Source organism: Pyrgilauda ruficollis, unplaced genomic scaffold (genome assembly GCF_017590135.1).
Source record: "Pyrgilauda ruficollis isolate IOZ18807 unplaced genomic scaffold, ASM1759013v1 scaffold75, whole genome shotgun sequence".
NCBI classification, from domain to species: Eukaryota; Metazoa; Chordata; class Aves; order Passeriformes; family Passeridae; genus Pyrgilauda; species Pyrgilauda ruficollis.
Genome location: NW_024529377.1, coordinates 269,173 through 285,241, shown reverse-complemented (window position 1 = coordinate 285,241; position 16,069 = coordinate 269,173). Strand labels below are relative to the sequence as shown.

The 16,069-nt window shown below is 39.5% G+C and overlaps 1 protein-coding gene across 2 annotated transcripts in view; it reads right to left on the bottom strand.

Moving 5' to 3' along the window:
- The window catches only part of PALM2AKAP2 (PALM2 and AKAP2 fusion), a 267,640-nt gene that overhangs the window by 101,304 nt on the left and 150,267 nt on the right, over positions 1-16,069 (bottom strand). For both annotated transcript variants that reach the window (XM_041486284.1, XM_041486285.1), the window contains one exon: positions 7,168-7,250. In XM_041486284.1, the coding sequence (XP_041342218.1) occupies positions 7,168-7,250 (83 nt within the window). Of the gene's footprint in view, positions 1-7,167; positions 7,251-16,069 lie in introns of those variants that run through there.

Here is a 16,069-nt window from a genome sequence, read left to right as displayed (position 1 = left end):
AAATCTATTTTATTGCAGCTTTCAGGAATGCCAAATGCCACTGTGTAACCAACTCATGGATCTTCCCTCCTTGCAGAAAACGCAGTCATTGCAAATCTGGAGCTGTAAAGTTTCACTTAAAGTTCTTTACAGTCTTGCTTCAGCTAGTGTTTCTGCTTTAATTCCTTGTGCCTAATCTTTGTCTCATTGTACCCTTGTCCACAATAGCCCCTGTTTCTTTTCCCTATTGTGACTCCCCCTTTGTGACTCTTTTCAGTCAGCTCATTTTCCTAAGCGTAGAAAAAAATCCATTCAGTAGTGTCCTCTTTTATTCTACAAACCCCTCTTTCAACTCAGCTTCATCAATGACACCTATACGAGACAGTCTTCAAAGATGTTTTGCCATGTCCAGCTTGCCTGATTGAGCCAGACCATCCTCAGGCCAGTAAGTGAATCTCTATATATTTTTTCGATTACTGTCTCCGTAGGAAGAGCCATGTCAATATAGCAGTACTTGTTACCACAGCATTACATATTCTACACTTATATCAACTGGTGGGGCATGATAAACATGGACTACAGTACTGCAACAATTATGTACAGTTGCATATTGTTCCTGTGATAGAGCGGGCATAGCAAAAAAGATTTAAAGAGCAGTCATTATTTTAGAAATAGGGAACCTCTGTAACTCTTCTATACAATACTTGAATAGCATATTCTCACAAAAAGCATTTGTTTGTGAACTAAAGAGCTTGATCCAAAGCCTAGTGGAGACTCTTCCAATGCATTCAATAAACTTTGAATTAAGTCCTTCCTGAGGAACAGATGCAGCCTTTTATTCACTACCAGTGGAACAATAAAAAGAACAAGACAAAGAATAAAGTTGTCTGCAGAGAATAAAGCAGTGTTGTCCTGCAACAGCTTAAATACATTAGGCTCCATAGTTAAAAGAAAGTACTGTAGAGCTGGTCAAATTGTTTGTGCAGGCAATTCAAAAAATGTACAGTCCAGAAATGTTTAAGTATCTATGCATAAACACCCATACATAGTGTATTTCACTGATTATTCAACTTAGTAGTATTTGCAAAAACTGAGTTATTTATAACTATAAATTCCAGTAGTTCAAGCAAAGATAAGACCGAAATAATTTGTTGCCATTAATGATCAAAACTGTGATGGAAGAAGGAGCTGGAAGTTTTTTATGCTCTTAGAGGGATCCAAAGTGTTTACTGAGACCTGGACTTGAGACAGGCTTTCCTTTAGTAAGTTTATCTCATTCAGCATGGTGATTTCTTATCTGGCCCATGATGTTATCAAAATGGGGACAGTAATGGGTGCTGATGTGAAGAGACCTCTCCTGCCCCTGCAGGAAAAACTGGGGCCAGAGTCACCCCAGGAAAAAGAGTGATAAGGGAGATAAGCAACTGTGGGAGATACAGGAGAGAGGACTAAAGTAAAAGTGACAGCAAACAAGAGAAGCAATTAGCAGAAATTGAGGTTTAGCAGAAACTAAGCGGGGTGGGAACCTGGGACTTGCAGCAGAGGAAAAAAAAAAAAAAAAAAGAGAATGTAATCAGAGGCTTTCAATAGGCCTGTGTAGATCTTGTGAAGAAATCTAGCAAGAAAGAAAGAGTGAAAAGTATGTTTTTGAAACACCTGCGTGGATTTATGTGGAAAGTAGAAATTGGAAAAGAAGCCTGATTAGAATAGATTGCAGTCATAGCAAGAAAAGACGTTAAAATGAATATGTGAGAGAGACAAGGTGGATTTTGAAAGAACTGTCAGTAGAATTTGAGGAACTGTTAGTGTCTGGGACAAGAAAATGTGATGAGCAGAAAAGGACATTACACAAAACTTTAACCAGGAAAGGAAAAAGCGAATCAAAGCTGATGACTAATACTACACTAAGCAACTTCTATAATTATTAAAACCAATAACATTTAAACTTTACCTGCTCATATTGCAATGTTCCTAGCCTTTTCAGCTCACAAGTAGCGGCCTCCAAAACAGGTCAGTGTTCTTAAATTCTAATTGCTAGGCAAAGCCAACACAGTAGTTACTTCTGTTCCAAACATGAACTAAATGGAGAAAGGGACATTTTGTCGTGACATCTTTTCCTGGAGCATTACCACAGATGTGCTCCATAATGGTTGTCAGAGAAAGAAAGAGAAAAAAGAAAGAAGAAGAGAAATCCTTCTGCCTTTGCTTTTACTCCTACATGGGGAACTCTGTCAGCCTCCAGTGACTGAAATCCCTACTACACAGAACATCAGGACCCTCTTCCGCACTCCTGACATTTTCACCTTCATGTTGCTACAGTCTTAGTGAATAGTCCTGCAAATTCTCGATCTTTCTGAGTTTTGCACATTGAAGTGCTAATCTTCAGCAGTTAAGCTGCCTTCTCAACACCCTTTACCAGGCCCTCGCAAGTGAAAAGCTTATTCTTTCTAGTGCTATTGCAGTGGTGTTAAATGCCTTCAAATGGAAAGCGTCCTCTGCTGCAGAGTGGATGGCAACACTAGAAATGGCTGAGAAAACTAAGACTACCTAAGGTTCTCAGAAAATCAGAGACAAGTGGATAATATTTCAAAGAAGCGGGTAATAGTTCAAAGAAGAAATTTTTGTCTCATAACTAAGAAGATGTTTTTTCCCCTCAAATAAAAGTATCGTAGTTTCCTAAAGAAGTGTTCTTTTCTTGAATTAGAAAGGAAATAGGCCCAGTGACCAAACTTATGATCAGCTGTAGGACTGGCTGTCCCTGCAATAAGCTAAGGTCTTAGCTTCACTGTGTTTTCTGATCATCAGAAGTGCAATCAGGCAAAATGAAGCTATAATAAGTTGATACGAGAACCTGATAATGGCCTCATAATAGGTCTGCTGATTAAATACACTCTGCACTACAAAACTGATGTGCATTTTAATGTCTAACTCACCGGTGGAGGAGACAATCTTATTTGTCTTTGGATGTGGAGGTAGGGGGGCATGTTTTACCCAGGTGCCACAGCTTGACAGTGTTGTTACTTAGCTTAGACAGTTTCCACGCAGAGTCACAAAAATAAAACTACAAAGCCAGGGGTCAAACGTAATGTTTGATCACCTTGAATGACTGATAAGTCTCTGGTTTCCCTAAGCAGCGTTGCCTGCCTCCATGATGATACAAAGATGCACTCAAGAGCAATTAGCAGAACTAACTGAGAATGAGCTCTTAGCTGTGTGTTGTGACATGCGGTTCAGTAACTCAGATGAATTCTCCTCTCCATCACCCTGCCCAGCTCTGCTGAGTTCAGCATGAGGTAAGCTTTGGACAGGACCAGGGATGGACAGTGCATCCTGGGAAAGCAGTGATGAGAGCAGGCAGGAGCCAGCTGAGGAAAGCATCAGTTGCAGAAAATAAACTATTTTGCTCTTTGAAGTTGGCTGGTACCTTGCCTCAGTGTTTTGCCACATACTGTGAATGAATTTCAGAAGTACCTGATCAAGGTGGGCATAGCAGCGAGATATATCTGAAAGTGCCTGAAGAGTCAGGAAGAAGGGGATAAAAGGCCACGAAGGCTTACACTTTGAAAGATCCCAGTCATCCCAGATGACAGGGATTTTTGCTGTCTGGCCTTGCAAACTTCAGATACTTGTACTATGCAGAAAAAGCATTTCCATTATAATCTGATAGAGTGCTGAAAATATCAAAGCCTCTGCCATTTTGAGTTATATGGAAAGTTTTCATCCACAACGCATTTATGGCAGCAGGACAAGAGGGAGGGTGAGGGAAAGGGACATATCCTAGATCTGCTTGAATTGTTTGCTTGTTTGTTTGTTTTTAAGCAGCTGCACAGTGAAATTAATGATTTTTCCATCAATTTCTGGACTCACTTAGGTTCTTTGGTGATATAATATTTTACAACACCAATGAAAAAGAAAAGTGATGTTCTATATTTCTGATAAAATATGACACCAAAATATTATCACTCAAAGACAAATTCAGCCTACTGCTGATTTTTTCCATGGTCCTAACGATTTTGTTGAAATTAGAAGTTGTCCACCAAGATAACCTCTCAATCTCCTGTACAGCAGTATTACAGAAAAAACAAATGTTTTTCATGTACATCTTCTTCCTTGTTACCAGTCAGCAGCAACAATGGTGGAAATATAAAGACAACCAGCCGCAGTTTATGCTACTCCCACACACATACACATTTTGAGCAAAAGCTGCAAGAATGGCTCAGTAATATAGTATACTGTATTCTGAACCTGCACTCCAAAGAGAGCTGCAGGCATAACAGGATGCAACAATGCAACAATAAAGAGGCGGCATTTTGCTATTTAGAAATGTAGGAAGAAACATAAAAAGCCCCTCCAAGATTACTCACAAACTTTGTCTTGTTCAACAATAGGTCTAATTTGGCTTGTTCAGAGCATGCTAATGGAATGGCTTAGGGAGGAAAACAAATTCCCCCTCTGGTGAGGGAGAGTATTCCAAGTGTAGCACTTGTTTACTGATCCATATCCTGTCTTTACTGGTTATGAATATAATTACCTGTTTGATGTAAGAATTTTCTACACTTAATTGAAAGCTACCCTAATTACCATTTACTTGAACCACAGTCAATAGCACAGTCAGGACCTAAATGTAGCTTGTTGCTTCTTTGTTACTAGATCATTAAAGTGAAGGGAAATTTATGATGGCCCAGGCCTCCCCTTGGAGTAAGTTGTTTGTTGAAAATAACACAGATATGAGGGTTTCAGTCTCTTGTTTCTATTAATTGAAAATTTTATTGAAACAATACTGTAACTAGGTCTGCATAGATTATTTTTTGAGTGGATCTAGAACTGGTAGTATTCTTATATGAAAATAGCATTGTCATTTGACATTTTAACAATAGAAAGGACAATAATTTTCAATATCTCTCTCAGCAAACGTGGAAGAGTTTATAACAACTGCTCTATATAATCTCTGCCTCAAACACAAGATTGTTTCTTCCACAAATTGTTAGTACTTTATTAAGGAAAATTTTAGCTCTTTGTCATTTTCTATGACTAAATTAATCTTTTTTCCATGTGGGTAAGGATACTCTCATGGACTTTATTGACTTTCCTGTGCTGGTATTTTGCTGATTCTGCTCACACATTAGTAGCAACACTGAGTCAGCCTCCCTTTTGCAAAATTATGTCGTTAAACCTGTTCCTTCAGCAGGGGGTCTTTATTGAAAAAATGACACCTCTTTTTCAAAACCAAGGAGGAAACAATGCTGTCAGATTTTGTTCTGTGTGATGTTACACTCCCAAGCATTCGAAGTACTGTGCTATTAAAACAAATTGCATTCCGCAGTCATCGAACATTTTCCCCTCTTCCTTAAGTATGACCTTAACTTGAGCTAGAGAATGTTACAGGCTGATTAAACTCCAGCTGAGAGCTTCCCCAGCAGCCTAGAGGTCCTGCTTGTGACATTAGAGCTGCCATGAAGCAGCTACACTGAGCAGAGCATTGATAGCAACCTGGGCACAATGTCTGGGAATGCCTGTGCAAGTCCATGCTCCAGCTCCAGCCAGAATAATTTAAATATCTGATTTAACCATAACATGAAGGGGTTTCATTTTGACTTATTTGCACTATCAATTTAGACCTTGCTTTTATTGCTCGTGTTATAAATTTTTTCCCTAATGAAAAGTAGTTTATTATTGATTGGTATCTCTGAGGATGCATTGACTTGCTGCTTTATAGAGATTTAACCTTAAATTTGGTCATTGTTTTTGATACCCAGGAGTGTGAATTTCTGTGTTATGCCATCTGTTCTAAATTGTTAATTTAGAAGGTAGTACATGTAGTCAGATTCATATTTGTTATTAGTAGATCTGTTTTGTTTTGGTATTTTTAAAATATCATCTTGTTCCAAACCATTTGGATTTTATCAGCACTGTAGAAAAGAAAAAAATAGAGCCTGCAGGAGATCTGGATTTTGACAAAATTATTTTTTTTTAGCTAGTAAAAGAAAGAAGTAAATATTGTAAAAAAAATTAAAATGTGTTTTGTGTTTACATTTTCCTCATTCAAAAAAAGAAGTGATGCAGATGCTGGCTTGAGCTGATTATTCACTGTGGCCTTTAAGATCTTAAAGGTAACTGATGTCAGTTCTTACACTAGTTTTCACTCACAGACCAGAAGAAGACAGAAATTTACTGCATTTTATCTTTAAATTCTTCTCTAAAGAAATTTAACTAACTGTAATTAAAAAATTCCAATCAAATCTACTTTTACAGCAGCGGTATGAAATATGCTTCCTCAGTCTCAGATGAACCTATTTAAAAGCCTAGATTGCCGTTTAATTTAATTTTAAAAAGTGTGAAAGATTAAAATAAATTTAGATATTAATATGGCCTATTTATACTCTAGCATCTTTAGAAATGTCTAGTGTAAAATTTTTGGAGACACCTCTAGTTTTTAACATGGTTGTTTTTGGCTTCAGACAAAAACTTCAGCAATGTCGGCCATCATGAAGATTAATATCTTGGCCCTGCAGGAATTCACCTGCCCATTCACTGCCTTTCCACTCTTTATCTTATTGACGATATCATTTGCTGCTGTTGAGAACACATGGCTGCACATGACCACAGTGAGAATGACAAAGAAAAAGAAGTATTCCTTGTCATGGCTTTTCCAGCAAAACAGAGTTTCCTTGTGCCACCCCACTACACCAGGCTACCAGGAAAGACACTTGGCAAAGCTTCTCAGACCTCCTCATGCTGACAAGCTGCTCACAGGAAGCTGCCCAACAGATGAAAGGAGGTGGGGTAGCAGTATTTGCAGGGGAGCCTGAGAAGAAGAGAATAGAATGTGCAAGGAAAGATGTGTGGGAGACTGACTGACAATGAGGAAGGACAGAGCGTTGGTTTGATGCCATCTTCCATGAATTGCCAGGATTATTTAACCAAAGTTTTCAAGAGATTCAGCTTTGTTGAAAATTGTCATAATCCTAACCATTGCACTGGACTTGTAGCTATTTCTAAAGAGGCCCTGTGGAAGCCAAGAGAATACAGTTTACACCAGTGGGGTCTGCTGTGCAAAACTACCCCCAGCATGACAGCATCCTTGTAGCTGAAGACAGGATGCACTCCACTGAGTGTGGAGTCCATCAAGAATTATGGACAGGGCAGATCCCTGTGCCTCCCACAAGGACACTGTGAGAGGAAACTTACCCCTGCACCCTCCTTGGCTTCAGAACTTTCACAGGAGCATGGTCCCGATGGGTCCCTCAGCAGCATAGCCAATCCTCCTGCACCTACAAAACCAAAGACATTTATTGTCCATGGGAGAATACAACTGAGAGGTTGCTTTGCTTTGCTTTGCTTTGGATCCATTTCTACTCACAATGCTCTGTCACCACCCTGGCATTTTGTCATTGTTGTTAAAGAACATAGAAAGGCTACAAAAACTATGACTGACAAATATCTTTGCCAGCTGGACACAGCTGTGTGCTGCATAGAGGCAGCTGGCTCTTTGGGGAAAATGCAATGGGTGCTTAGTGTTGACACAGTGTGCTGTGGCTCAGGAAGAGCTCCATTCCAGACCACTCAGTGCCCATCCTTGTCTCCAGGATGGTTCCCAGTGGCAGAGCTGCCCTGGTTCCTGATGAGGTGGTGGGATGGCTCTTGTCACCCCCAGGCAGCTGCCTAGACACTGGTTGCTCTGTGCACACCCCTGCTGCTGTGCTGAAGGTGTGCCTGTGCTCACACTCTGTATGAGATGGTCCTGTCTCTAGGAGAAGCCAGAGGACTTTTCATCACTTCTGTGCATCCAAAGGGCAGGGTGAATAAGGGCATCTGGACCCCTAACTAAGATTATGTCATATTAGAGAATGCTGTTTTGTCATGCATGCAGTAGTTACCGCTGCTTATTGGGTCATGTCAGGTCACAAGCACAGCCTTCAGGGCATGGTGTGGGCAGCCTGTCTGGGAGAACCTCTGCACTTTTATTTCTGTATCAAGCTTAGGCCTTTAAAGAAGGTAAGAACATATCCACTGATCTCACTTTCAGGGGCAATCTTGTTTAAGCATCGCTAGCCACAGACAGATGCTTGATTGCTTTCAGAATTTCCATAGCAATGGCAATAATTAAATGATGTTGGGTTAGAGTCAGATTAAATCTGTGACTATTTTCTAGGTTGTGAAATTAAATTATAGGGGTTACATGATCTCCTCTGTAGAGAAGCAAGATGTGTAAGGATTTGTGTATCATCTCCAGTAGCTCTGCTTGAAGGTACACATTCACCCAGGGAGTACATTGAATAAAGTTCATTATGCTACCACAGCACAGTGCATACCTACTAAATTTGAAATAGGTCTCTTATGTAATAATACATCTTGAAATGGCTTTGCAGACCTTGGTCAATACAAGGATAGTTATTCATGTCCTCTGCTGCTACTTGAGTCTATAATCTTGAGTGTATCTCTTCAACTCACTGCTGTTTGTGTATGCATCACCATTGTGTTATGATTACTTATGCAAAAAGGATCTGTTTCAGAGATGCCCTTGGCATATTTTTTTTGCTCCAGTGGACACTGGCACATGCTAACAGTGTTAGCTTGAGCTGTAGTTGAGAGAGACTTTCACTACAGACCTGCATCTTTCCTTCTAACAATATTGGCTGGTTGCAGCTTCAGTTAGACTTTTTTGCTCTGGGAGAAGAATATTAAAAAGTGCCAGTGGGACTCATGTGCCCATAAAAATTCTGAAAATGCTTTTAACTTTTTCCAGCACAAGTTCTCTGGAGCTGGTTCTTCCTACCTGCTGAGCTATGTTGTCCATGTAGTCCACAAAGCCAATAGGTAGCCCTCAGGAAGGCTTTAGAACTGCATTAAAACCAATGTGAGAAGTAATAGGATTGAGACCTTTTTTCTTGTGTTCTCCACACTCTGAAACAGTCCACAAAGTCAGAACCCTAATCCTGTGACTTTACCACAGGATTGATCCCTTCTTTGCATTCATCTGTATGCTCTGTGGGGTTCCCATAGAGTATTGCTGTTTTGGAAGTGAGGCTGCAGAAAAAGAAACTAGTTTATTCTGCTCTGAGTTCTTTTTCTCATATTTTTTTTTCTTTTCAGCTCTCTTTCATAGCTTTATTCATGCTAATCCCAGACCAAAAGGATCCTCCTTTTTAGATATCTATATATAACATTTCAGCATAATGGGTCTTTGATTGTCTACTGATATCTATAAGCTCTCCAGAAAATCAGATGTGAAAGAGATTTGTGTACCTTTTTTTATCATTTCACTAAAACTTCCCTTCATATCCACACTACTGTGCATCTTTTTCTGCAATGTATTTGGAATTGTGAAGATTTTGCTTGTTATCCTTGAATGGATGCCTCCACATTACCTTGTAGCTGTCAGACTGGGTCAGAGGATAGGAGCAGTTGGTGCTGAAATATCTAAGTCTATATTATAAATACTTCCAGGATGTATGGAAATGTCAGGCTAGATTTAGTCTGATTCCTTGAAGTGAATGTTACCCTACTATCATAAAGAACACTACTTGATTTGAATATTTATGTTTACGCTATGGTTCGAAAAGTGTTTCATGTGACCCTGCAGCAGAGTTTCTGGTTTGGTTTCCTCCAAAAGCACTCTTGCACGCGACTCAACAGTACATCTGTAGTGTGAATCACTCCACATCTGAATCAACTGCAAATGTGGTAGAGGAGAGAGGAATGAGTTCACCAAAAACCATACTACTGCTCTCTGATGAAATGCTGATGTATGTGCAGCCTAAGCCCAGCAAGTAGCCACAAGAAAGTGTAGCCTGGTGACTAGGATGCTCAGTGGAAATGTGGGTTACCTAATTTCACACTTGTGCTACAACTAGCATTCTGCATACTCCTTGGAAGGCACGGGTATTTTCTTAAGTTCTCCACTTGTAAGATATATTCCCCATTGATGTAGCAACACTTGAAAGACTAAGGAGATAGTACTACAGTGGTAAAAAATATACCTTGCTAGAAAAAAGTCATGAAAGTCTGAGGCCTAGAAATTAACATGCATAAGGAAATTGTATATTTCTACACACCTCACAAAATAAATATCATGAGTAGACTTCAATATCATGAGTAGACTTCATCCCTCACTGTTTTTGGTGACAGGTCATATCTGCTACAGGATTGACCTCAGACTTGATTTACGTGAAGGATGTGGCAACGTCATAATCACCCTTGGATTAAAAAAAATAAATATCCAAGCATGTTCACTTTCATGGACATGTTATAAAGGCCTAGATAGTACCAGTTCCTGCTGCTATTAGCACAGATAAGTTTTTACGTTTATAATCGTCTGTACAGCAGTGATGAAGTAAATTGAGCAGAACAGCTGCAGGGCAGCTCCATCAGCACTCTTGGGGCTCAGTGGCTTTTCATCCATCTCTGTGCATGCTAGCTCCACGTCTGTGCAGCACTATGCTGACTTCTTTGTTTCCTTTTATTTGCTGTTCATTTCAGCTGTGAATAGGTTTTGATAGATGACAGGAGGTTTGCAATAAAGAGGACCAAAATAATACAGGAATGAAGCTGAGCTAAAAGCTTTTCCTTAAGAGACATATCCACACAGATTTGGGAGAGAAATCAAGGTGCAGATAATTTGAATCTGGGTTCTCACCAGCATCAGCTAGTAGAGAAAGGAACAGATATTGTCAAGACAGGAAGGATGAGATTTGAGTAAAAGTCCAGTAGCTCCTGGTGATTTATTTGGCAGTGAATGTGCACAATATGGATGAAAAAGTAAGCTACTGATGAGGAATCTGGAAAGCTGCTGTGTGCACCTACCCATTGCTCTCAACAAACAAGGGAAGATTTTATCTGCCTGTTCCTGAATTACAATTCTTCATGGTTAGCACTGTGACCATAGGGAAGCACCTCTGATTGGGCTAGCTTTGACCTGGAGGCACCACATCATCTCAAGGGTCCTTGTTCCTGCAGTCTCAGTCTCCCAAACACTTTGAGTTTCTGTTCTACTTCCACACAAGCTAAACAGAGAAGGGGAACTTTAAGGTGCAATTCAGCTACTAAAGTATGTAAACTCTCTGCAGTGACCCAAAACTCTTTTAGAAAACCCAGGAACTACAGACTTAGGATCTTAGTTTTGATATTTGTTTTAGTGACAAAGAGCTCTGTGTTTTCAGCATACGGACTCCATTGCTGTGCTGTTAAGCTGTCAGGAAACAACTCCAAACTTATGCCATACACCCATTAACATTGGTGTAGTCTCCATCCATCCAAAATCTGGCAGCCTACATCCTCTTGTCAAAGAAATTGGTTCAGTGAAGAAGCAGGTTGTAGCATAAGAGAAGCTGAATCAGAGAACAATTTAGTGCAAATATGTGTTTCCTCAGAGGAAAAGGCAGATAAAGCACTTAAGAATATTCACCAGGAAATCTACATCAAGCTTTCTTCATTTCTCCCAAGATAGTAATTTTTGTCTGACCAAATCAGACGTCTGCTGGAATGCAGATGGATCAGTTTATTCTCTTTCATTGAGACAGTTCGCTTGTGGAGAACACTTCTAGTCCTTTTCAAAGCCATGGAACATTGTATACATGTGTCCCAAAAGCACAAAGTACTACTCCTAGATTGTTTCTTTCTCCCTTCTGCAGGGTGCTTGTATCCCTGATCTATTGGCCAGTCTGCTGCTCACCAGAGTGCCTCCTGCCCTGTTCAGACTGGAACAGGTCAGCTCAAACCACATAAATCCTGGATCATCATTTGACTTGGTCTTGAACAGGCCAAGGAGGCAATTTATTACAGCAACTATTTTCACTTGACTTGGATCACAGGAATTCCTGCTGTGTCTCAGTCTGCTTTCTTTCAGCTACCCAGGACTTGTCATTAAAAATGAAAGATTGATTATGTCCTCATGTTAATGTCTTGGCAGTGCCCAGCTCAGCCAGCAGGCAGATGCCATGTTACACTACAAAGCAGACTTTGTCACCAGTGATTCCTGTGATTAATAGAAGGTCTTCAGAAAAATAAAATCCTCAAAGAAAGAGAGGGAGAAAAAAGGACACAGTCTAGGAAAACCCTTCTAGCAAGACTGCTGACATGTTTATTTATTAAACCACTAAAAGCTTGGTGATTTCCTGGTGCTCAGATTGGGAGAGGTCACATAACAGCCGGAAGAAAAAGGCATAACTTCAGTGGTGAAGAAAACCACTAATTTATCTGTTTTTTGCACTTTAATGCTAGGTCGAGGCATTGCATGCTTGCTGTATTTTGAAACAACAGTAGGGAAAATTTCTTACCCTTTTAATCATGTTTTGAAGGCTCTAAGAGTTAAGAAAAATTTTATACTCTATTTAATAAAATCTTCAGTCTTAGAACAACTATTGCAGAGAGTGCTGTAGGTGCCACTTCTTTTTAATGTGTCTCATAGCAATTGTCTGAAGCACACTAGCTCACATAATGTGTTTTTCTGCATCTGATAGTCATGTTATTAACTGGGCTGAATGCCGAGGTTATAGAGCTAATAGCACAATTCTCTTTTGCTGATTTGCTTTTCCTTTCTAAACTGTTTCCCCTTTTTCAGCTTTCACACTGTATGTATTTTGTACTTAAATACAAATTATACAAAATTCTCCCTGCTTGTACTAGCAGGAGGGAAATCACACTTACTTATGCCCCAAGAAAAAGGAGCCTTGACTGATGAGATCCATCAGAGTGCTGGATGGTTTGTGACCACACCAGAAACATTGTGCTGCATCTGTACTAAGAATAAATGTCAAAGTCTCAGTCTCCAAAATTCAGGCACACATTTTAGATGCAGATGTCTGGCACTGTTTTGGAAAACACTTAGGAAGACTTTTATCAGTGGTTGCAGGCATACCAGTTAAAGCCACTGTGCAGATCTCCATCACTGAGATGGATTAGCTCACTTCAACTCAGGCTTTCAGGAGTGATTTGAACTAGTCCAGTCTCACCATACTCTTGACATGGTTTTTGGTGGGGGGGAAGTGATGGTGGCTTGGGAGACCAGTTATATCTTCAGCTATTCACTACAAAGTCATGCTGTACCAGTCTAAATACCTGTCCTTTACTTGTTTTAACAAGGAATTTCTACCTACCAACATAGTTTCTAGTGACCAACTGTGATAAAATACTGTTGATTCACATCTTGTAGGCATTTTCTCATAGATTTAGTTCTGTGGGAAAAAACTGTTCAGTAGTTAGTTCTAGTACCACAAAATAGCTGCAAGTGTGCAATGAAGTTCATAATTTCTGCTATGAAGCAATCAAAATGCCCTCAGAACCATAATCTACATATATTTTGGAAAGAAACCTTAAGTATAGACCAGCCCTAAGATTAAAACTATTCTAAGGGAATAAGATTGCAACGTTGCTTAGAAAATAGCTCCCAGTCCCAGCAATCTTGATCACAATGAAAAACTTTTGATGGAAGCGAGAGAGAACCACTAAAATTTTTGACAGAGAAAATGTTGCAAAACATAAGCTAAAACTCTGACATGAATTTGGAGGCATGAATAAGGGAAAAAACCTGTGAATTCTGTTTCTCTCGCTTGTAATAATTTGCCTTGGAGTACATTCCCTTATTTGGAATGACCAGGTAAGAAGAATGATATTCTATTGTTAAAAGAACAGATAGCCTCCCAACTTCATAGAGATTTAGTTCCTGTATGTCACAGAAGTGCAGCCAAATGATGAATTCATTGCCTTGAACAAGAGTTTAAAATTAGCAGAGAACTCCTTGAATGATATGAAGAAAGGAAGCACAAGTGATGTAATGCAAGTTCTTTTTAATCGTGACATCTTAAACCTCACCACAGAAAGAAAGCAGAAGGTAGCAGAAAGATTATCTGCTACTGATAACCATTCTCTGTGAGGAGAAAGAAAAGCCATCACTTACAGAAACAGCACTGAAAGTGCATCTGTAGTGCAGGGGAGGAGACAGCTTGTGGTACTAACCTTGTTGCACCCGTATAAAGGATTTCTTGGCCCCAAGAAATGCCTTTGTGTAAATAACCATGAAGATTCCAACCTTCTCATCATAGCCAACAGAAAGGGCTGCAAAAGCTATATCAAATTCCATTAGCTGTTAAGTCAGACAACTTATCTCCTCTCTTCCTCATGCTGATCTTGCCTACACTGATGCAGACAAGGCATATTTTTATGATGATTTTTTAAATTTCCTGAATTAGATCTGCAGTTGCCTCTACCAACTGTGGTTGGGAATGCTTCATACATATGCAGGTGATGTTGTGGATGCATCTGCAGCAGTCAAAAGTGAATGTGCAGTTAAACCTACTTTTCTCTTTGTTGACATTCAGCAGCAGATAGGATTTTCCCCAATAGTATTGAATAGTGCTGCTGAAGTAAATGCCTGTGTCTTTGCAGTGCACCTCCTAGGAATGGTAGGAAAGCAATCTCCGTTTTTCAGCTGACTATGTCTTTAGATGATTTTCCAATTATGCTTATCTGCTTTTTCCTGTGAAAAAAACAGTTTAACTCAAGAGGGTAAAGACTTATGTCAGATGGCATAACTGCAGAATGGGTGGGACAAATATACTCTGCTGACATTTAGCTGGAGGTAATAGAATGTATATGAGAGAAACTGCTGCCAAGGTGTTCCTTTAACACCTCATGGTCTCCTAGGAGGTGACATTTTGAATCTGGTTTGCATTTGGAGATCTTGCAAAAAAGTCAGGCTCTCTGAAAGTGATTACAAATGAATGAACTGCATGCATCCACCTGTGGATTTAGGAATAACCAGATATAACTTTTTCTGAGCCACCCTGTTCCATGCTGGTAAAAAATGTCATAGTCCTAGATTTTCACAGGTCATCCATGAGTTTAACTAGTAAAACAAGGAGGTTTATAGCACAAAACCATGAAGAACTTGTTCAGTTTTTGACAAAGCAACAGAAAGACCCCCGAGAACACTGAAAGTGGGTTTGTATGCCAAATTATTTTGTAGTGGTTAAGAGCCAGACTGTAATGAGGTAGACGTAGCCCAGAGTATCTGGAGTGGTCTAATGTTTGATCTCCAGTTTTGAGTACTTTTGAGTTAAGATTATACTGTCAGTTGTTTTGAAGAAATGTGCAATTTTTCTGACAGAAAAAATTGTATCAATACTTTATGGCAAAGTCAAACTACCAGTTTTGCCAAACTACCAGTGATAGAAAATGATATTAATTAATGCCTTGTCACTGTCTTCCATTGTGGCCAAGATATGAAAGAATCCCATCCAATCCTACATTTGTGCTAGACACACATGTTAACGCAAAACCTGTAAATTCTGCAATGGTGAAGTCAAATCTTGCTAGACCTTGCACATGAGAGTTGAAAGGTGCAGATGAATTGGTGTCATCATGGCATGAGCCATGACAATGCTGGAAAGCCATGCAATCCAGGAGAGTGTACCCTTTCAGGCCATGTATCAGTTCACCTGAAGCTGAGGGCAGATCCACTATCTGCAAGAAGAGATCCAGAGCACTGAACAGAGTTAGTAAATGTGTAATCAAACTAAAATCACTGATGAAGTAAGGTTAATGTAATCTGACTTTTGACAAAAGGACATCTGAGATAAGATCCAGACATTAAAGGATGAAGATACATGCCTTCACCTAAGCTTAGCTGTGCCACATGGTAATCAGTTTCAGTGATTTCAGAGGGGGTACTTATAGACTAAGTTACTGTTCAATTAGAGAAGATGCATCAACCTCTGGCCTCTATGGATAATCTTAGAAAATTGTATATAATTAGAAAAAATTATAATGTTTGCTTTCAAAGTACTACTTGTTTTCACTAGCAAACATAATACCCAGATATGGTATATCCTTCTCAGTTATTCACAGATCAACTCCCCAGTTAAAAGAGCTAGTGAAATGTTTCATTTCCCAGCCACAACATTCAAAAGAGGCATGACTTGCTGGTCAAAACTCCAGTGATGTTTCTTATTAAAGCCATATGCTTTAGAGAGTTCAGTAAAGGATTTTTTGACTCCCTACTAGAGGAAGAGATCAAGTGCTTTAAAAGCAAAAGGCGAATTAAAAAGAGAATAAATTACGATTTTGGTTTCATGATATTGGGCTATGATTTTCA